Below are 20,641 nucleotides of genomic sequence, written 5' to 3' on the forward strand. Positions count from 1 at the left end.
CAAAGACTCTAGAAATTCACCATTACTCTCTAGTAAGGCAACAATCGACAAATGATTACAATGTGGGACTGTGTCAAAAAGACTGTGCCAAAAATTGGACCCCAAAATTACCCCAAGAGCACAACAGAGACTCATCTAGGAGATAAAGAAACAATAGACAATATAGTGATAGACAAAGATGACAAGAAAGGTATAATCGGTACAGGCTAACATCTGTGTTCATAAATCTACAAAATGTTTTGTGGGCAGATGACACTAAGATTAAACTATTGCTGCACAACATCTGGCATTTCAAATCACATAATGTGCATCACCATGGAAACATCGTCCCAACTGTAAAGCACGGTGGAGAAAGCATCATGATCTGGGGCTGCTTTGCCGCATCAGTGCCTGGCCAGCTTATAATCATTAAGTTTGGGAGGTACGGTGGCTTAGTGGTTAGCACGTTTGCCACCCAGCACTGGGGACTTGGGTTCAAGTCTCTATCTGGGTGGAGTTTCCATGTTCTTCCTGTGTCTGCGTGGGTTTCCTCCGGGGACTCTGGTTTCCTCCCACAGTCCAAAAACATGGAGATCAGGTAAATTGGATACTCTTAATTGATCTGGTGTGTTTGTGTAAAGTGTGTGCTATGTATGTAAATGTGTGTGTGTGTGTGTGTGTGTGTAAATGTGTGTAAATGTATGTATGACTGTGCCCAGATATGGATTGGCACTCTTCCCTGGGTAAATGCTGTAGTGCCTGATGCAGTCCTCCAGGTGGACGGTCGTTTCCGGTTGAGAGTACGCTGTGCGCTATTGGCTGCCGCATGAGTGAGTGTTTCTGTGCGTCAGCTGAAACTTTGTAGAAGTTGGGTGATGCAACAGGACAATGACCCAAGGATTAATAAATAATGCACGGTAAAATAACAGTATAAAGCTGTTGAAGATGGAATATGAGGATGGAAAGAAAGGCAGCGGACTCAGTTCAGAGTTACTGTATATCCAGTCATTCTGTTTTAATACAAAGTCAACATATCTACATACATGGTTTCAAATAAATTGGCAGAGATAGAAGTAAAAGGTGGAAAGTGTGAACACTCGCTAGCACTTGGCCTGGATATCTTAAACAGATCAAAATCTGGAGGACAGGTTATCTGTGGTGTTTATTTGTTCGTTTTATTTTTATTTCAGTTTGGTCCTAATTTGGATCTGGCTGTTGTGTTGAATTACATTTGATTTAATTTATTTATAATCATCTCTTTTCTCCCAAGGATTTATAACAGTTCTACAGTTCTGAGATATGCGGGAACATCAAAAGCTCGATGGGTAAGTAGTACTGTGATTTAACGGTTCTGTTGTTCTGCTCCCAAGTCCTTCAAGATCTTTCAGATGTGCTTTACCTTCAGGGATGATCGGATTCTGGTAGAAAAAAAAAAAAAAAACTTTCTCATATCTCATATCTCCCAATTCATTTTAAACTGTGCGTCTGAACACCGTTCTGTGTTCTGTTCTGTGTGCTTCGTCCAAACTGTTCAGATATGGAGAACTTTGATCATTTTTAAATCTGTGTTTTGTGCAATTTTCACTGTAACTGTCATTTTTCACAGCTGATTTATTTATTTAAGCAAAAACAATCAAAAACAGGGTGTGCTCTTGTATAAATAAATGAATAAATAAATATAAATACATATTACATATTAAGGGCTCAGTAGGGGGCGTTTCTAAAGAGCATGAATGTGCTTTAACGATCACGACAGTAACTGATGTGGTCACCTCAAGGTCCCTTTCATTTCTCCCCGGTACTTTGAAACAGTTGTTCTCTGTATAATAGAATAAGGTGGTTTATAAAGTGTGGTCACCTTTACTTTCAGAAAAAAAAAACATATTCCTCAGCTCTTCTCCTTTGGGAAATCTTTTTAATCATTTTTAGAGGTATTTTTAGGGTAGAAACAGGGTGTAGGAGCATGATAAAGGTATTAGAAAAGTTTTTCCTGGCCATATTTTTGGAGATTTTTGTAGTTCATGGCCTTGTGCTGTATCGTTCCTACAGGACGCTCTAAAAGAGAATTCAGTACACAGGTAATGTATATGTATATATATATATATATATAGAGAGAGATATATAAAAAAAGAATTCTTACATAGGGACCATGTACAGTCACATTAGCTCGCCAACTACACAACATCTCGTCGATTATATTCCAATAAGTACTCAAAAAAAGAATATAAATATCCTTAGAAATTCAAGCATAATAACAAACGAAAATAAATAAAACGTAATAAAAAAGTTGGTTAAATATTCGACGACAACAGTAAGGCTCACTTTTAGTCTCTCGTCGAGATAAGAGAATGAAGAGCTATGAAAATCTGATCTGCGACCTTCTCCCTTCGAGACGGCTTGTGCTAATTTCTCAGAGAAAAAAAAAGAACGATAAAGAGAAACTATTAAAAAAAACTATATCTGTGCTACTCCTATGGACGAAGTCTTCACGAAATGGAAAGAAAAAGAAAAGAAGTAACGCGGACGTTTTTTTTTTTTTTCTCATAGTTCGGATTTAATTAAAACGAGAGAATGGAGAACTGGAGCAGACAAACTTCTATCGGCTTCTACAAGTCGGTCTGGGGAGTTTCTCTTTCGGGACGCGCCGTTCCTAATCCCGAAAAACTGCTTCCAGTGAAGAGGGAGCACGCGTGACAAGGTTCTCTTCGTGAAACTTCGTCAAGCTTTGGAGCTTTCATTAGGAAAGCCGACGCAGTGCTTTGAAATTCGCTCGCTAGATCTGCGAAGAGGAGCGCTGTCACGCGCTGCCTTGTGGAGAAGGTTTGATTTTGCAGGACATGGCCCTCAGGATTTGAGGATTTGAACAGTTCAGTGCAGCATTTGTGCTCTGCTGAAGTCTACGTATTTAGAGTTTCAGGGTAAATACAGACCAAACTGGGTTGGGTCTACTTTACCATGAGAGTAAAGTAGCTAGATCTGTGGTTTTACGAAAAAAAATAATAATAAAACAACGGACCTGAACAAAAACAGCCTTTCTTGGACACTAACCAATCAAAGCATCCAGCATTTGTTCTGAAGGACGAATGATGGCTTGGATGCTTCAGAGAGGTTTTGTAAGAGGAGCAACCGAAGTCTTAACTCTAAACCTATCCAAGGTTTCGAAGTTGAAGTACGGCTCGGAAGCTTCCCAGAAATTTTGAGGGAGAACCAACTAGAACTGACTGATTGATTATAATATAAGTAGATTCAACCATTTCAAAACCAATTTATTGACTTGGACACTGATCAATTAAAGCGTCCAACAGTCGTCCTGATGCTCCTTCTGAAAGACAAAAGACGGTTTGGATGCTTCCGAGAGGTTTTGTAAGAGGAGCCTTCAAACTCTTAACTCTTAAACTATCCAAGGAAGTTCAAGTACGGCTCGGGCGCTTCCCAAAAGTTTCGAGTGAGAGAAGCAACTAGAACTGATTTATATTAATATAAGTAGATTCAACCATTTCAAAACCAATTTCTTGACTTGGACACTGATCAATTAAAGCATCCAGCAGTAGTCCTGTCGCTCCTTCTGAAGCACAAAAGACGGCTCGGATGCTTCCGAGATGGTTTGTAAGAGGAGCAACCGAACTCTTAACTCTTAAACTATCCGAGTTAGTTGAAGTACGGATCAAACGCTTCCTAGACGTTTTGTGAGAGAAGAAACTGGAACTGACTGATATTGATTTAAGTAGATTCAACCCTTTGAAAACTAATTTCTGGTTTTAGACACTGATCAATTAAAGCGTCCAGCAGTCGTCCTGTCGCTCCTTCTGAAGTACAAAAGATGGTTTGGATGCTTCCAAGAGCTTTTGTAAGAGGAGCAACCAAACTCTTAACTCTTAAACTTAAACTAGGAAGTTGAAGTACGGCTCAGACGCTTCCCAGAAGTTTTGCGAGAAAAGAAACTGGAACTGGTTAACATTAATACAAGTAGATTCAAATCTTTCAAAACCAATTTCTGGTCTTGGATGCTGGTCAATAAAAGCATCCACCTAAAGGACGCGAGATGGTTTAGATGCTTCCCAGAGGTTTTGCAAAAGGAGCAACTGGAACTCTAGAATTGACTGATATGAATATGGGTAGATTTACTTGATTTAAAACCACTTCTAGTCTTGGACACTGATCAATTAAAGCATTCAGCAGTCATCTAGATGCTAACCGGAACTTATTTTTATGAATATGACTAGATTAATCTCCTTAAAAGCCAACATCTGGTCTTAGATACTGATTGAAGTATCCGAGGAGGATGAAATGCAGCTCGGACGCTTCCCAGAAGTTTTGCGAGAGAGGTCACAGATTGATATGGAAATAATAGATAAGTAGATTCAACCCTTTCAAAGCCAATTTCCGGTTTTGAAATTTGATCAATTAAAGCTTCCAGCAGTCATTGAGATGCTCCTTCTAAAGGACAATGAACAGCTCGGATGCTAATCAGACGTTTTGTGAAAGGAGAAACTGGAACTGCCACCCCTTCCACAGACAAAAGATGGCTTGGGTGCTTACTTGAACTACTAAATGTTTTGCATGAGCAGCAACTGGAACTGATTGATACTGATATTGAAGTAGATTCAATCCTCTCAAAACCTATTTCTTGTCTTGCAAGATGGTTTGGATGCTTCCCAGAGGTTTTCCAAAAGGAGCAACTGGAACTCTAGAACTGATTGATATCAATATGGGTAGATTTACTTCATTTAAAACCAACTTCTAGTCTTGGATACTGATCAATCAAAGCATCCAGCAGTCATCTAGATGCTATTTTTAGAGGACAATGTACGACTTGGACGGCTTCCCAGAAGTTTTGTGAGAGGAGCAACTGGAACTTTGCTTGTTTGTTATAAATATGACTCAAAACATCTCTTCTAAACCCAATTCTGGTCATAGATACTAATCAATCATCCAGCAGTCGTCCGGCAACTTCTTTCAGAGGACAAAGGACGACTTGGATGCTTACTTGGTCTAATAGAAGTTTTGTGAGAGAAGTTTTGTCTTAGATACTAATCAATCAAAGCATCCAGCAGTCGTCCTGCCACTCCTTCTGAAGGACGAAAGGTGGCTTGGTTGCTTTCTGGAGGTTTTGCAAGAGGACAAACTGGAACTCACTGATATAGATATGAGTAGACTCTTTTAAAACCAACTTCTAGTCTTGGATACTGATCAATCAAAGCATCCAACAATCATCCAGATGCTATTTCCAGAGGAAATAGGATGACTTGGACGCTTACCAGAAGTTTTTCTAGAGGAGCAACTGGATTCATGTCTTTCAAAGCCAACTCTGGCCTTAGATTCTAATCAATCAAAGCATCCAGCAGTCGTCCGGCCACTTCTTTCAGAGGACAAAGGACGACTTGGGCGCTTACTTGGATTACTAGACGTATTGTGAGAGGAGCAACTGGATCTGATTGAATATTATGAATGATAGATTCAAGCTGTTGCAGACCTTTTGTGTTTTCTCTTCACACACACACACACAGGGTATAAGCAGCATATTTTAGTAGAGAAAGAGAGAAAGAGCGAGAGAGAGCTAGGCAGAGAAAAAGAGAAAGAGAAAAAGAGAGAGAGAGAGAGAGAGTGACACACCATAATAATAACAGTATTCACAGGCGCTTCCGTCGAAAAAAACGACAAAATCTATCGACAAATCTGACAGCTCTTCAAAAGGCAAAGTTCACTCACAATAGCGCTCCGACCAACCAGGAGTAAAAGAGACACTGAAACTGATTATATCACATTACTAATGTACTGTAAGATGAGTTCGTGACCGCGGCCGTCCCCTTCCCGAGAGTTCGTAACCTCGGACCCTCTGCTGTTGCTGCTCCGTTAGGCACAGAAGGTAGGAGTTCCGCTTCCATCAGGGTGCTGAAACCTTTCGCTACGGCAGCGAGGAAAAGTCTCGAGGAGAAGACGAGGTCGCGCTACCTCCTCCTCCTCTTCCTCGCGGCAGAAGCCGTCCCCTCCGGCGGCCGGCTGGAGTTCGTCATCCACCTTTTTTTTTTTTTTATTGGCAAATAAAGTATGGGGTAAAACTCCCGTTGAAGAGTGCAGCAGTTTTCCAGGCTGTAGATTTCAATGTTTTTTTTTTGTTTTTTTTTACACTATTTTTTAAAGTCAGTTTTTTTTTTTTAGAGGTTTTCATTTTTCATCCACATTGTAATATTTCTAAAAAGCCGACCACGACATTGATATCAATATTTGAACACTGAGGTAATAAGCTTGCTGTGTGATACAGAACTGAACTCCTCCCGGAAGTTCACGAGAGAAGACGTGTCCTTGTCCTTCGTAGCTTTAGAATTTGTCACCCCTTCCCAAAGAACCCTCCTCCCCCAACACCCCACCCGCACCTCATTTTCCAAACACAGGTTTCAGTTCAGTGATGTCGTCGTACTTCCAAAACGTTCCCTCCTGCTAACGGCGTCGTTCGTTTTCACGGTACAGTAAAGTACAGTAGGTGCTTGTTGTTGGAACAAGCGAATGGTGTGTAGTTTTGTAGATCGTTGAGTAACGGTGTCGAGATGAACGGGTTCTCCTTCTCTTATGTTGCATAGTGATCAAAACTTCCTAGGTACTCCAGCGCGGCCTGGTAGCAGAACTGGTACTCGTCCTGCAAAGAGATGGAAAAGAAGAAAAGAAACTCCGTTAATGCCACCATATTCATCTTCATCTTTAACATGGTCTTTGTTTAGAAGTATATACTCCACAAAATGTTATTTAGTGGTTATATGCTGGTGTGACACTGTTACATTTTCCATCTAAACATAAATTTAATGTGTTTTTAATGATTTACTTTATTAATATTCAAACTTTTGTACACATAGGACCCTATTTTAGAGATCTATGCAAGCTGTCAACTGTACACTATTTTCTTTGCTATCATAACGATGGGAAAAGTACGTCTTACGGTGTGCGTCCACTAGCACTTTTCTTCAACGCGTGTCCGTGCGCACCGTTACACAGCTCAAAATGTGCAAAAGGCCTTTACTCATTCTCTTAATTAATCATTGGTGTATTTTGTACAGAACTTGAAATAAACCAATCAGCATGTTTCTTGGCATGACTTTGGTGAATTGCTATTTTAACAGCGCAGCACTTCTGCGCTTCTCAGCAGAGGAAACTGACCTGCTCGTTCAAGCTGTGAAGGTGCGAGAGCAGGCAAGTAAAAGTTGGGTTTGTGCACAGTGTTGGTACAGCATTGCCAAGATTGCTATGAACACAACTGTTGACTGTAGTCCATGTTCTAATCAGTCAGTGGTGCACCTGTGTTTTCCATTGCCAAGACAGCAACACCCCAAAAATGTACCTAAACACTCCTCACGTCCAGATCAACATGTACAGCAAGCAACATAGATATATTTACAGGCGTCGATGCTATTTAAACGATGAAGGCACTAAAGGCATTAAAAGTTTCTGCTTGAATTTTTCTTTGCATGGTGTCAGAATAGCGCTGCTGTTATGATGTGAACTGCCTCCCACCCTCATAGATCTTTCGCTTGATGATACTCCAAAGGTTCTAGGGTCTATAAGGTTGAGGTCAGGGGAAGATGGTGGCCAAAACACGAGTTTCTCTCCTTTTATGCTCATAGCAGCCAATGACACAAAGGTATTCTTTGCAGAATGAGTGCGATGGAAGGCATGCACGGTCCTTCTCTTTGTACCATGGAATAAAGTCTGTATACACTTGAGTTTTCGTGAAATATCCAGTGTTTTTATACCTGGTCCAAGGCTTTGCACTATTTGACGCTTTTCTTTCCCATATAGCTTGAAACCTGTGGCCTGCTTAATAATGTGGAACAGTGCATTCTGACTTTTTAAATTACTTTTATCACTGAGAGGTTTGTTCAGTAAAATTGGATTTAACCATTTGGGCAAATTTGAGAAAAACTTGTAAAATAATTTAAATTACGGTGTAGATGCCACTTTTTTTTAACCATAGAGACACCAAGTCCTTTGATGTACTGTATGTGGGCCAGTGAAAGAAGCATACCTCAGTCTGCACCATGGCTGGTCGTTGTGTACGCAGCATTTTGACAGTCTGGAAGATGTCCACAGCCCCCTCGTAGCGCATCCTCTCCAGAACGATACTGAGAGTGATGAACACACCTGTCCTCCCCACGCCCGCACTGAGAGACAGAGACCGGGAAGACAAACGAGCGTTAGAAAGAGAACGAGAGGAACTGAAGGAGTGAGAGAGAAACAGAAAGACAGGGAGACAGAGGAGGAGCATGGGGGAAAAAGAGTGTGTGTGTGTGGGTGGGTTGTGACGGGGTTGACAGCTGCTTAATGAATCGTTCTCATTTGATTAATTATTCGATGTAATGTGACCCAGTGGTCCAGGCTGGTGTGATCCTGACCCCGCCTCTGCCCTTCAGAGCCGCCTCCCATCTTCCCTCACAGACGCTCCACTCCCCTCACACTCATCCATAACCAGAAACAGACACACACACACACACACACACACACACACACACACACACACACATTGTGCTCCATCAGAGAGCGGTCTGGCCTGAATGCAGCTCCCTGATTAATCTCAACCAGCACATTGTCATAGATCAAATTTAAAAATTACTATATAAAAAAAAACTGAAAAATATTGAATTTGTCTGCTTCCTGGAAAAAAACTGCTGTATGACTTCTGCCACCATGCTATCTCTAAGCTTTTGTGGGGAGCAACAGTTTTTATTCTCACATCCTCAGAGAGTTCTTTGCCATGAGGTGGCATGTTGAATATCCATTGGCCAGTTAAAGAGAATTGAACCCAAAGCACAAAATTTAACAGCCTGCTCCCCATTCACACATTTTGCACTATAAGGTGCATTCAAAATCCTTTAATTTGTCCCTAAATTGTCAGTGTGCCTTATAATCTGGTGTGTCTTATTTATGAATTTTAGTGAGGTATTAAGAAGCAGTAAAGCCACTCTGCTGAAGTACAGAGTTATACAGGAGTAGCTCTTTCGCCTGCTGCTAATGCTGGGTAGCACTGCTGGAGCAGCATTAGCATTAGCCACTCTGTCAGCATTTAAAGGCAAATATATCGTGTGTAGTCTGAGTGTTTACCGTATTAAAACAAGTTATGTGGGACAAACTGCTGGCTAATATCACCCTGGCCAGAACACTCAGGATTTCTTAGTGTAGTGCTGTGGGCAGCTTTTACTAGTGGTTAGCCGCTAATGCTAATGCTGCTGCACCCAGCCTTAGTGGAAATGTGAAAATCTAAGCTTACTGTAAATAAACAGAAGCGCTTTACTCAACCAAATAAACAGTTTTCAGAAGAGTCTGTGTAGATTAACATCCTGCACTCGTTTGACTTTAAAATATATATTTTTAAAGAATTACATAGAATAGTTTTGTTTACTTACTTACTTAACTTTACTTAACTTAGTTAGTGAGACCTGCCGAATTAGAAGGAAAACTTAAAAAAAAAATAATAATAATAAAACGACACCCCTGTTACTTACTAGTGTCGCATAATGTACCTTATAATCCGGTTCACCTTATGTATCAAAATATACCAGAAAATAGATGTTTATTGATAGTGCATCATATAATCGGCCATGCCATATAGTGCAAAAATATGGTACTTGTGTTGCCAGCTATTTATGGCTGTGTGTTTAGTTCATTTCTGAGAACAGTTAATATATACAATGATGATGATATACAACCTGTACACCGATTACTCTAAATTATATATATATAAGTTTAATTTCTATAGTATTATCACATGAAAGTATAATAAAATATTTGCAGAAATGTGAGAGGTGTACTTAGTTTGGTACATTTTTTTAAATGTACTAATCATATCTGCATCTGTATCAATTCATTATTTGTAAGTCTACAGACCTATCCACAAATACTTGTGATTGGTGTGGTGCGGTGGATAACACCACTGTCCATGGGTAAGAGGCCTCTAACACTACATTGGTTCACTTCTCTAATAGGAATAACTGGATAAAAATAACAGAAAAATGCTGTAAATATAAATGTAAATTACTTTATTATTAATCTACATATATCTCTCTGAACCAGTATCAGTCAAGTTCAGCTTGTGTACTGAATGATTTCTGTCTTTCTGTATTGTAATATAATAAAAAATATTATATTATATTATTTCTGCTGTTCTGAAGTCTGTTGTAAACACACTGTGTAACTGTGTAACATATAAACATCGCAGAGTGCTTATTAGTTTACAACAAATAAACAATGGCATTTTTTTCATAAATCATAAATAAAGCTGTTAACCCAGCAATAATTTCATCAACATGTACAGTGAAGAAATTCTGAATATGTCTTTTCTGGCCTTCAAGGGCATCTAAATTAATCCAGCAGCATGTGCTGTTTGTCCTTGGAGCAGCATAAGGTCAGCTGATCTTGCCGGGGGCACAACGGTAGCAGTCATCAACTCAGACTGCACATTAACATTTTGAGTGATGTACTAAACACTGTGGACTTGATTGTGTGTGTGCTATACTGTAAACTGTAAAAGATGCTGTTCTCCTGCATTACAGTCCTATTCAAGAAATCAGGTGTCCATTAAATCCTGCAATAAAAGCTTTAATCTAAAAAGTTATGAATCTACTTTTGACATTAGGGGCCCTATTTTAGTGGTCTATGGCGCACGGGTTAATTGCAGATCACGCAGCTGCATTTAGGGCGTGTTGGTGTGTCTTTGCACAGCTCAAAATCTGCAAAAGATATGAATTAATTCTCTTAATTCATCATGGGTGTGTTTTGGGCATAAACTGAAAGAAAACCAATCAGCATTTTACTTGTCATTCACTTTAAGAACCAGGTGAGCTCTGACTTTGGCACAATCATAACTTAACAGCGTAGCTCTTTTGTGCGTCTCAGCAGAGGATACTGACCTGTGTGTTCACACTGTGAAGATACACAGTAATGTTATTTTATTCTGTTTTTTGTTGAGTTAAAAGTCAGGATTGCACGCTGCTTATTTGCGTGTACATGCGCTTGTGCTGAGGACGTGAAGTGCACACAGCGCTCCTGCAAAATTCTGACATAAATTCCACATTTATAATGATAGTATATTCAGACTGGGTCTTAAGTTTATGCTAAGGTATTTTTGTATGATACTTATTATAGTAACAATTATTAAAATCATCTTGTTAATGAGCGTATGCTAATGATCAGTGATCAGTATGATATGTGTGATGTCACATCCTGGTCTTGTCTCATGTCTCTGTGTGTGTCCCACGTGACCTGTGCCCCTGTGTTCTGTTTCAGTACTTTTCCACCTGTGTCAATTTGTAGCTCCGCCCCCTAGCCCCAGGTGTTTCCTATTCTAGTGTGTTTCCTGTTTGGTTAAATAGGTCTCCTCTGTCACTTGTCCTTCGTCGGTCTTTGCACTAACCTCTGTTGTTTTGTCTCTCTGTGTTTCTCCGCATTTCATAGCCCTAGTTCTTGCTCCGTGTTTATTTCTTGTTTTGTTTTCTAGTTTCTTGTTTCTTCCTCGTTTCCCTTGTTCCCTGCTTAGTGTTTAGTTCCTTGTTATTTCCCTGTATATATATCCTTGCCTTGTTTAGTTTTGTATTTATTCAGTCCCTTGTTTGTTTATTTACTCCCGGTGTGTTTGTTTGTTTGTTATTGTCTATCTAGTTTGTTTAATTTATGTTCTCTGGTTTCTCTCATTTGTTTTAGTTTTTGCTTATTTGTTTATCTAGTTTCATTTATTTGGTTAACTCCCCTGTTCCTTGTATATATCTCCCTGTTTTATGTTTACGTGTTTACTTGTTCCTTGTTTACTTGTTATTTATTTAATAAATAATTATTCATTTATTTCACACTACCTGCTCCTCGTCTCCCTGCCTGGGTCATTCCTGACATATGATGTGTCCACATGGACCAAAAATCTCAGAATCAGAGCTACGAATTCTTCTAAAATAAGAGACGAAATAAACAAAGGATAAAATAAACTAAAATAAATAAATTCATTACATTTTTAAACCTTTTTTTTGCAATTCTTTAAAATTTGCAATTCTTTTTGCTTGTTTCTTATTGCTTTATTTTATTAAACGTTTATTTTACTTTTATTTACTACTACTATCAATATTTATTAAAATTTTCATTTAATACACAGTAGCTTCTTTTGTTTTGACATATTATTCGTTTCACGCTTGAAGTTTTCAGATATATCCTTGTTTCTAAACCCTTTATTTATTGTTTCAGCTACACTGATCATACAGAACACTTTGTAGTTCTATAATAATTAGTCCTGTATCTGTTTCTCTACATACTTTATATTAATATTACCCTTCTTTCACCTGTTATTCAATGATCAGAACTACAATAATGATGAAGGACAAGAGGATGACCAACACATACTGTACAGCAAAGTCTCCTGTATGATCAATATATCTTAAAAAAGGATAATAATTCTAGAAACAAGCAGATGTCCATAACGTTATGCTTAATATGTGCATAAACAATATATATATATTATTTTATCTGAGCCTGATTTGCAGTCGGTCTGTTTCACTGTTCTGAAATCTCTCTCTGGAACATTACGCTCCTCTTAATTGCAGCTGTGATGTTTATTATGCCCAATCCAAACAGATCAGAAAGATAATGAAAACCATTTCAGCTTTTTACTGGAACATTTAACATAAAGTTTATCCATGTGTAATTGCTTTATTTGTTTATGAATCGCTAATCGCTACTGACGCATGCAAATGAGCGGAAGGATTGGTAATGACAGATTTCATGGAAATGTTAAAAACTCAGATAAAACCACTTGTAATCTCCGTTTTATGATCAAACGTTTTACTGCGATGCGATTGGCTCTTAACAACACAGTTAATGTGGTGGTGTGTTTTATGAATCTGCAACAATATGTTCAATAGTTTGTGAACGCAGGGATACTGGGAGTAGAAGTTTGTCTTCTTTTTGTTGCACTAATGCTCTCTACTCTTCTGTGAAGGATTTGCACTTGGTTTTGGAACATTGCTGTAAGGATCTGATTGCAGTGAGGTCAGGTATTGATGTTGAATGATTAGTTCTGGAACCTAAACTCCACTAACTCCAATTAAACTCCAGATTCCAAAAAATGATACAGGATGGAGCTTCTGTAGCATATTTTTTGCACCATAAGATGTACCGGATTATAAGGTACATTATGCAACACTAGTAAGGAACAGAGGTGTTGCCATGTTTTCCTTCTAATTCAGCAGATCTCGCTGCTGAGTATTGTGGTGTAGGTTAACTAAGTTTAGTAAAGCTAAGATAAGTTAACAAAACTGTAATTCTTAAAACACATTTTCTTTTAAAGTCAAACAAGCACTGGATGTTAATCTACACAATCTGCAATCTACAAAGCTTAGACTTCCAGATTTCCACTAAAGCTAGTAAATGCCACACAGAAGCACTACACTGAGAAGTGTTTTGGTAACCCAGGGCAAGATTAACAGGGTAAACACGCAGGCTACAGCCTGTTAATACTCACCTCTGAATAGCGAAAGAGTTAGTTAGCGAAAGAGCGCGGCTAGCAGCTAATGCTAATGCTGCTCCAGCACTGCTAGTAGCATACAAATACTCACTTCTGTGTGGCGAAAAAGCTAGCACTTAGCGTGGTTAGTGGGTAATGCTTATACTGCTTCAGTCTCTGTGTTGGAGAACTAAACTGAAACTCCTGTATAACTCTGTATCTCAGCAGAGTGGCTTTACTGCTCTTTAATACCTGACTGATAAAATTCATACGAAAAACACATCGGACTTTAAGGCGCACTGAAGATTTTTGGGAAAATTAAAGGATTTCCAAACGTGGAAAAAAATATAAAGGCTGTTTTCTGTGTGTAATAAACACAATATTTCAAATATTCCTTATATCCTTATATTAAATCTATATTAAAATAAATCCAATTGAATATATATTTCTATTCCTTAAGATCAAAAAGTGTTCTAAATCACAAAGTATCACAAAAATAACAATACTTTCGGACATTTCCCTAATGACTGAGTTGCTGATTTTTTTTTGTCCATTGCAGTGTGCGGGGCTAAGCTACTGACTCATTGGCTGGTTTATGATCTATTCTGATAGACAACAACAGAAAAAAACGACATGATGTCCATTGTAATTGATGCAGGGTCTGAAAGGGTTAACTTCTTGGTGCATTATTTATTATTTTTTTTGTGAGAGAGTGCAGATCAGAAAGTTGCTCTGTTTGGTTTGTCTCCTCACATATCCATTTAATCCACCCCACTTTCATCCTGACATTTACGAGACGTATCCAGAACTTGCACAGACCTGCAGTGGACACTGATTGGCCCGTCCTGCCCAAACTGCTCCTTGGTTTTGTGCACCTGTCCGATGAAATCGATGAATCCCTCCCCTGATTTTGGCACTCCTTGCTCAGGCCAGTCTGTAAACTGGAACTGCCTGACTGTTCTGGACTGTCCGTCCTTCGGAGAGAAAACACACAGAGGAGAACGTATAATGAGACTGACAGAACAGTCACAACATGTCAAAAATATCAACCCTCTCAAACGCGAAAGCCCTCTGCAGCACTCTCACTCGCCGGGCATGAAGATTAGCGGCTCGCTTTTAACAAACTCTAAAAAATCTATACTGTTAGATAACTGTCAGACAACTACTGTAATAATAAGGCAGTCCAGCTCAGCTGCCATTTACAGGTATAAAATTACCTGTGGTGGGATTTAAGTGAGCTGAGCTTCAAAAAAAAAAAAAAGAAATTAGGTGAAAAGAAGAGAAAGCGCTGCGAATGAAGAAATCAATCAATTCAATAAAAGAATGCAATAGGAAGACAATCACATCAGATTACACACTGCAGCATCAGCAGCAGCACACTGCAATTTAATATCAGTCTAATATCTGATTCATACACACACACACACACTGCATTACCCAACGAGCTGCATCAGCCGAGCATCTCATCTCAGCTATTATAATCTTATTTTTAATGATTTTAATAATGTGACTGTAGGAAAGGACTTACTCTTGCATCTGTAACCTTGAACTCTCTCAGGATGTACTGAGGCATGTTGTACTCGGCCATCGGGTCCACCACGAAGTACTGGTACCGTGCAGAGCGCTCCGCCGGCCAGTACTGATGGCATTTTTCCTGTGCGCACACAAAAACACGCATGTTAAAACAATGACAATGAACACCGGATGTTTAAACTTCAAATTAAATGGATTTTCAATAATGTATTATTTGTCTCATATCAAACAGTGTAGCCTAGCCTAGCTATGGTTAGCAACCTTACTGAAGCTCAGTGATTACCTGTTCAGTACCCTCACTGTTTTCATCACTACAGCATATGTGAGTGTGGAAATGGGACTAGGGGAAAGAAGGTGGGTGGATTCTGAGGCCACAACCTCACAACAAGTAAAAAAATAATAATAATAAAATCATGGCTGAAGCTCTGCTGAAAAGGGCTGCCAGTGTTTTAACTCATGTTAAGCATTTTTCTTTAATATCTGATTATATTAATCAGATACCTGACCATGTTACTGAGCCTTTAGATATCACCCACAGTGGACAGCACTGTGTAGTGAAGTGGATGGTAAAGATGGTCTCCGGTAGAGCTTAAATTCTCTGCCCAGGCAGAGATTTCAGTAGGTCTGTAGGTCTTCAGTGTTGCAATGTTAATGAACATCATTCTGAACAGATTTAGCTCATTCAAACAGCCTGAACATTTTTACTAAATGCTCTGCTTACTAAAAAAATTTCAGGCTTATTGTCACTCAAAATTACAGTGTATGGGGCTCAGGCAGAAAGTGCACGGGCTCAGGCCGGGTCGCGCTGGATATTTTGGGCCCGATCTAAGCTCTTATCTCCGGTAATATCTGGCTAGAATTGTCTAAATAGAAATCACCATTATTCATATTCAATGCAGGAGAACCCACATTCACACAATCCAAAGCCCAGTGCAGCATGCTTTAGCTTCAATAGAGCAAGTCAAAAGTCATGGGACACAATACTACTTCCTCTCTCATGACCTTTTGGATTTCAGTGTATCTTACAAGTAGTTTTTATTGATCTATTTATCTATAAATGATTTGTTATCAAAGTTGTTATGAAAGTTTGTAGCTGTCAGTTGTCACTCACTCTGCCCATTTCTCTCAGTTTGGTCAGCATGACCACGATGGTGGAGTTGTGCTCCCACAGCATCCTCCAGAAGTCCTCGGTTGTTTCTGCAAGGGGACCTTGTGTAGCAATGTAGGCTTTCTGCTGCCTAAAAAAAGACCACGGAGTAACACTGATCAGAACACATTCAAATCTCATGGCACTGTAAAGACAAACTGATTTCTTTATTGTTTTAATCAAGATTACTTTTTCTTCAGATCCTCACTTTATGCACATCAACTGGTGCTCATTGTCTTTTGTGTTCAACTGCACTACCTCCACCTACCTACCTACCTACCTACCTACCTACCCACCTACCCACCCACCCACCTACCTACCTACCTACCTACCCACCCACCCACCTACCTACCCACCCACCTACCTACCCACCCACCTACCTACCTACCCACCTACCCACCCACCCACCTACCTACCTACCCACCTACCCACCCACCCACCTACCTACCTACCCACCTACCCACCCACCCACCTACCTACCTACCCACCTACCCACCCACCCACCTACCTACCCACCCACCTACCTACCCACCCACCTACCTACCTACCCACCTACCCACCCACCCACCTACCTACCTACCCACCTACCCACCCACCCACCTACCTACCTACCCACCTACCCACCCACCCACCTACCTACCTACCCACCTACCCACCCACCCACCTACCTACCTACCCACCTAGGCACCCACCCACCTACCTACCTACCTACCTACCTACCTACCTACCCACCCACCTACCTACCTACCCACCTACCCACCCACCCACCTACCTATCTACCTACCTACCTACCTACCTACCTACCTACCTACCTACCTACCTACCTACCTACCTACCTACCTACCCACCTACCCACCCACCTACCTACCCACCCACCTACCTACCTACCTACCCACCTACTGGTTCAGTGTAAGGTGGTTAGGATTGAAGGTTTAAGTCTGTCTTTTTCTCCGCCTGCCTTTAAATAAAATCCATGTTTAATATTATTAAGAGCCACAAGGCAAGCAAGCGTGTTTGCAGAACTGGACATGGATGAGACTCCTGCGATGGCACAGAAACCACGGTTCTCCTGGAGTGTAGAAAAGGAGGAGAAACTGGTGGAGCTGTGGAGGGTGCAAGAGTGTCTCTTTGACGTGTTTACTCATTTATAATACTTAAAAATAATTAATAATCTGAAAAAATAATCTAGTTGCAGTCTTGCAAAGAGTAACCCTGCAAGATTCCCAGTCTTTGCTAAATGTTAGCATGTGTCCTGACTTATCCTTAGATGTTAGAGGGTGTCAGATTTTAGCAGACATCCCAAGTTGCAAAAATATCTATATGTAGTCACAGTCATTAACTCACTTTAACATGCCTTTTGCAATCATTTATTCCCCCATGGGCAATGCTAAAATCACTATTACAGTTTTGATGGGAGCCATGATGCTCTTTCTCTTACTCTCTAAATGCATCCCGTCCAGGAGGGGAAAAAACACTGAAAACTGATTGGCTGACTCACAGACTCTTGGCATAGAACAGGCCAGTGGACTCCCGCAAACTTTCAGGAGACTTGTGATGTCTGCGTTAGTCTTTTAAAAGAGTCTTTTCAGAGTCTTTTCGAAGTCGTCTAGTGTACGGTTAGCATTGAACTCTACTTTCACATTTTTGATGTGACTTTGCAGTAGCTCTTGTGGTCACATTCAGGCTTTTCTTTAGAAACACAGAGGTGAGGTTAGAGCTGGGCGATTATTTGATTTATCGATTACTTCAAATTAACAGTTAAGGATGATGTGTTTTTATTAAAATTGATTTTCTCTGAGTTTTAATTTTCACCACCGATGCTCCCCTGTGGGCTCCTGTACTTTAGAGTGAGCTTCAAAAAAAGAAGCTTAAAAAAATTGAAGATTTATTTTTTAGGCCATATCGCCCAGCTCTAGGTTAGGTCTTATAATACTATTATGATAATTCGATTTTGAGGTCTGTTTCCTCATAAACTACTACTGAAACCCTCCTTTACTGCTGTTGTTTAATTTATTTCCTTCTCCTCAACTTAAAAGCTGTATAAACTCTGATCTGACTGTTCAGACACATTGCTGAATATCAAAAGTGGCCCAAATCAGATTTTTTTTTTTGCTTTTTATACTACCACACAAATGTTACACCTGTGTCACATACAACCAAAAATATCTCATATTGGCTGCTTCTACCTGCTGTGTGAAGGTATCTTAAATAACTTTAGCAGAAAGAAGCATGAATTATTTTTTTTTTCCAAGTTTTTTATGAATGATGTAAACGATAAAACATTTTGTTTATTTTATACCATATAACAATTAGAATATTCACTGAAATCATCAGAACCTCTAAACAAATTCCATCATGACTGTTGTTAATCCATTACATGTGACAGTAAGATCACTAAAAACTAATGTACTAATGTACCTGTATCCATCGATGAAGCTGGCATTGATGTAGTCGGAGCCCTCGAGGCCTCTGATTGGCTGCAGGCAGACGCGGGTGGTCTCGTAGGGCATGATGTTTACTAGTCTGTTCTTGAACTTGTTGCAGGGCAGGTTGGCTGTCACAAATCTGGAGGTGTGAGCTTTAGTGTTCGCCAGACGCTGTGAAGAGAGGAGACAGACAGTCAGACAGACAGAGTGGAAAATGTTAAGACATGCCCACATGCCCATAGTGAAAATGCATCGCTTACATAATGGGAATGCAGGAATGGCTGTACAGTAATACATTTATACATTGAATGAAAATGAACAAATAAAACAATAAATAACTTATTTAACGTATTGATTGTTTTATCAGTAGCTGAGATTGTTGGGTACCTTAAACTCCAGCGCCATGCCCGTCACATGCTCTCCGCTCTCCACCTGTGACAGCTTCTGCATGTAAGAGTACAGGCTGCGGGCCGCCACCTCCGTGTTGCCGCAGGCGACCGCCTCCAGCAGCGCCTCGTGGATGAAGCCGTACTGATCCTCTGTCTGCACCATGTAGTTTCTCTGCGAGCGCATCAGCGTCACGTGGCCGTAAATGTCCACTGTGCGCTCGTGGCGAATCCGCTCCAGCATGGCATCGATAACGATGAAGCAGCCTGTCCGACCGACACCCGCACTGATGGACAGAGAGAGAGAGAGAGAGAGAGAAATACATGTTAAAATGCCTCAACACATCTAGAAAGTAAAGTATAGCAGTTGTAATGCACTATACAGTACCAGATTTTTTAAATCACATGATTATCTGACACTAGTTAACCCTTTCAGACCCTGCATCCGGTACAATAGACATCATGTATTTTCTATATATATTTTTATGTTTTGTTGCACATAACACTAATTGAGATCTGTTTTTAATCAGAATAGGCTATTAACAAGCCAAAGAAAAACGTTTATAAGCCAATGAAACAACATCTTAGCCCCGCCCACTGCACTGAAAAAAAAAGGTCCAAAGAGGCAAATTAAAAGAGCATATTTTTATTAATTGAATGTAATTTAGAACACTTTCTCATGTTTATTTTAGTGCTTAGGGATGGCTTGTGAACAAAGTCTCAACTCTCAACTCAACTTTATTTATAGAGCACTTTAAAAACAACAACAGCTGCAACAAAGTGCTGTACATAGCAAACTATAAGATAAAAAACAAAACACTAGAAACAATAAGACAAATTAAAATATAGGTATCAATAAAAATAAATTGCATTAGATAAATATATGAGCCAAGTAAAGTAAAAGTTAAACAAAATAAAATAATATAAACAGAAAAAAATAAAATAAAAATAAATAAATAAGTAAAAAAAACAAGAACATTTAAGTCTTAAATTAGGTTAAAAGCCAAGGAATAAAAATGAGTCTTTAGCCTGGTTTTAAACGTGGACAGTGACGGGGCTTGTCTGACATAAAGTGGTAGGCCATTCCACAGTTTAGGAGCTGCAACTGAAAAAGCTCTATCCCCTCTAAGCTTGCGCTTTGACCTCGGCACCTCCAGGAGCAGCTGATCAGCTGACCTAAGGTACCGAGCAGGGGCGTGGGGGCAGAGCAGCTCAGTGAGGTAAGGTGGAGCGAGTCCATTTAAAGATTTAAAAGCAAATAAAAGAATCTTAAACTGAACTCTAAAATGCACAGGCAGCCAGTGGAGGGAGGCCAGAATGGGAGTAATGTGCTCTCTCTTGCGTGAACCTGTTAAAAGTCGGGCAGCAGCATTTTGCACTAACTGAAGGCGTTTAAGGGAGGACTGATTTACTCCAAAATATAGTGCATTACAGTAGTCCAGCCGGGATGTGATGGAGGCATGGATTACTGTTTCAAAGTGCTCATGTGTAAAAACTGACTTCACTTTTGCCAGCTGCCTAAGGTGGAAGAAGCTGGACTTGACTACTGCACCAATCTGGCGATCCAATTTAAAATCACTGTCCATACTAAAACCCAGGTTAGAAACTGTTGGTTTTACATACAGCACCAAGGGGCCCAAATCAACAGGGGAGGCTTCCCAAGAACCACTGGGACCAAACACAATCACTTCTGTTTTCTTTTCAT

At 39.9% G+C, this 20,641-nt stretch overlaps 1 protein-coding gene across 18 annotated transcripts in view; it reads right to left on the bottom strand.

Annotated features, from left to right (window-relative positions):
- Nucleotides 1-962: 962 nt before the first annotated feature.
- The window catches only part of ptprsb (protein tyrosine phosphatase receptor type Sb), a 281,301-nt gene continuing 261,622 nt past the window's right edge, over nucleotides 963-20,641 (bottom strand). For all 18 annotated transcript variants that reach the window (XM_049478946.1, XM_049478941.1, XM_049478945.1 and 15 more), the window contains 7 exons: nucleotides 18,938-19,223; nucleotides 18,543-18,721; nucleotides 16,089-16,215; nucleotides 14,973-15,098; nucleotides 14,264-14,418; nucleotides 7,994-8,129; nucleotides 963-6,613 (listed from right to left, as the gene is read on the bottom strand). In XM_049478946.1, the coding sequence (XP_049334903.1) occupies nucleotides 6,545-6,613; nucleotides 7,994-8,129; nucleotides 14,264-14,418; nucleotides 14,973-15,098; nucleotides 16,089-16,215; nucleotides 18,543-18,721; nucleotides 18,938-19,223 (1,078 nt within the window). In that variant the 3' untranslated portion in view covers nucleotides 963-6,544. The remainder of the gene's footprint in view (nucleotides 6,614-7,993; nucleotides 8,130-14,263; nucleotides 14,419-14,972; nucleotides 15,099-16,088; nucleotides 16,216-18,542; nucleotides 18,722-18,937; nucleotides 19,224-20,641) is intronic.

Source organism: Astyanax mexicanus, chromosome 4 (genome assembly GCF_023375975.1).
Source record: "Astyanax mexicanus isolate ESR-SI-001 chromosome 4, AstMex3_surface, whole genome shotgun sequence".
Classification (NCBI taxonomy): Eukaryota; Metazoa; Chordata; class Actinopteri; order Characiformes; family Acestrorhamphidae; genus Astyanax; species Astyanax mexicanus.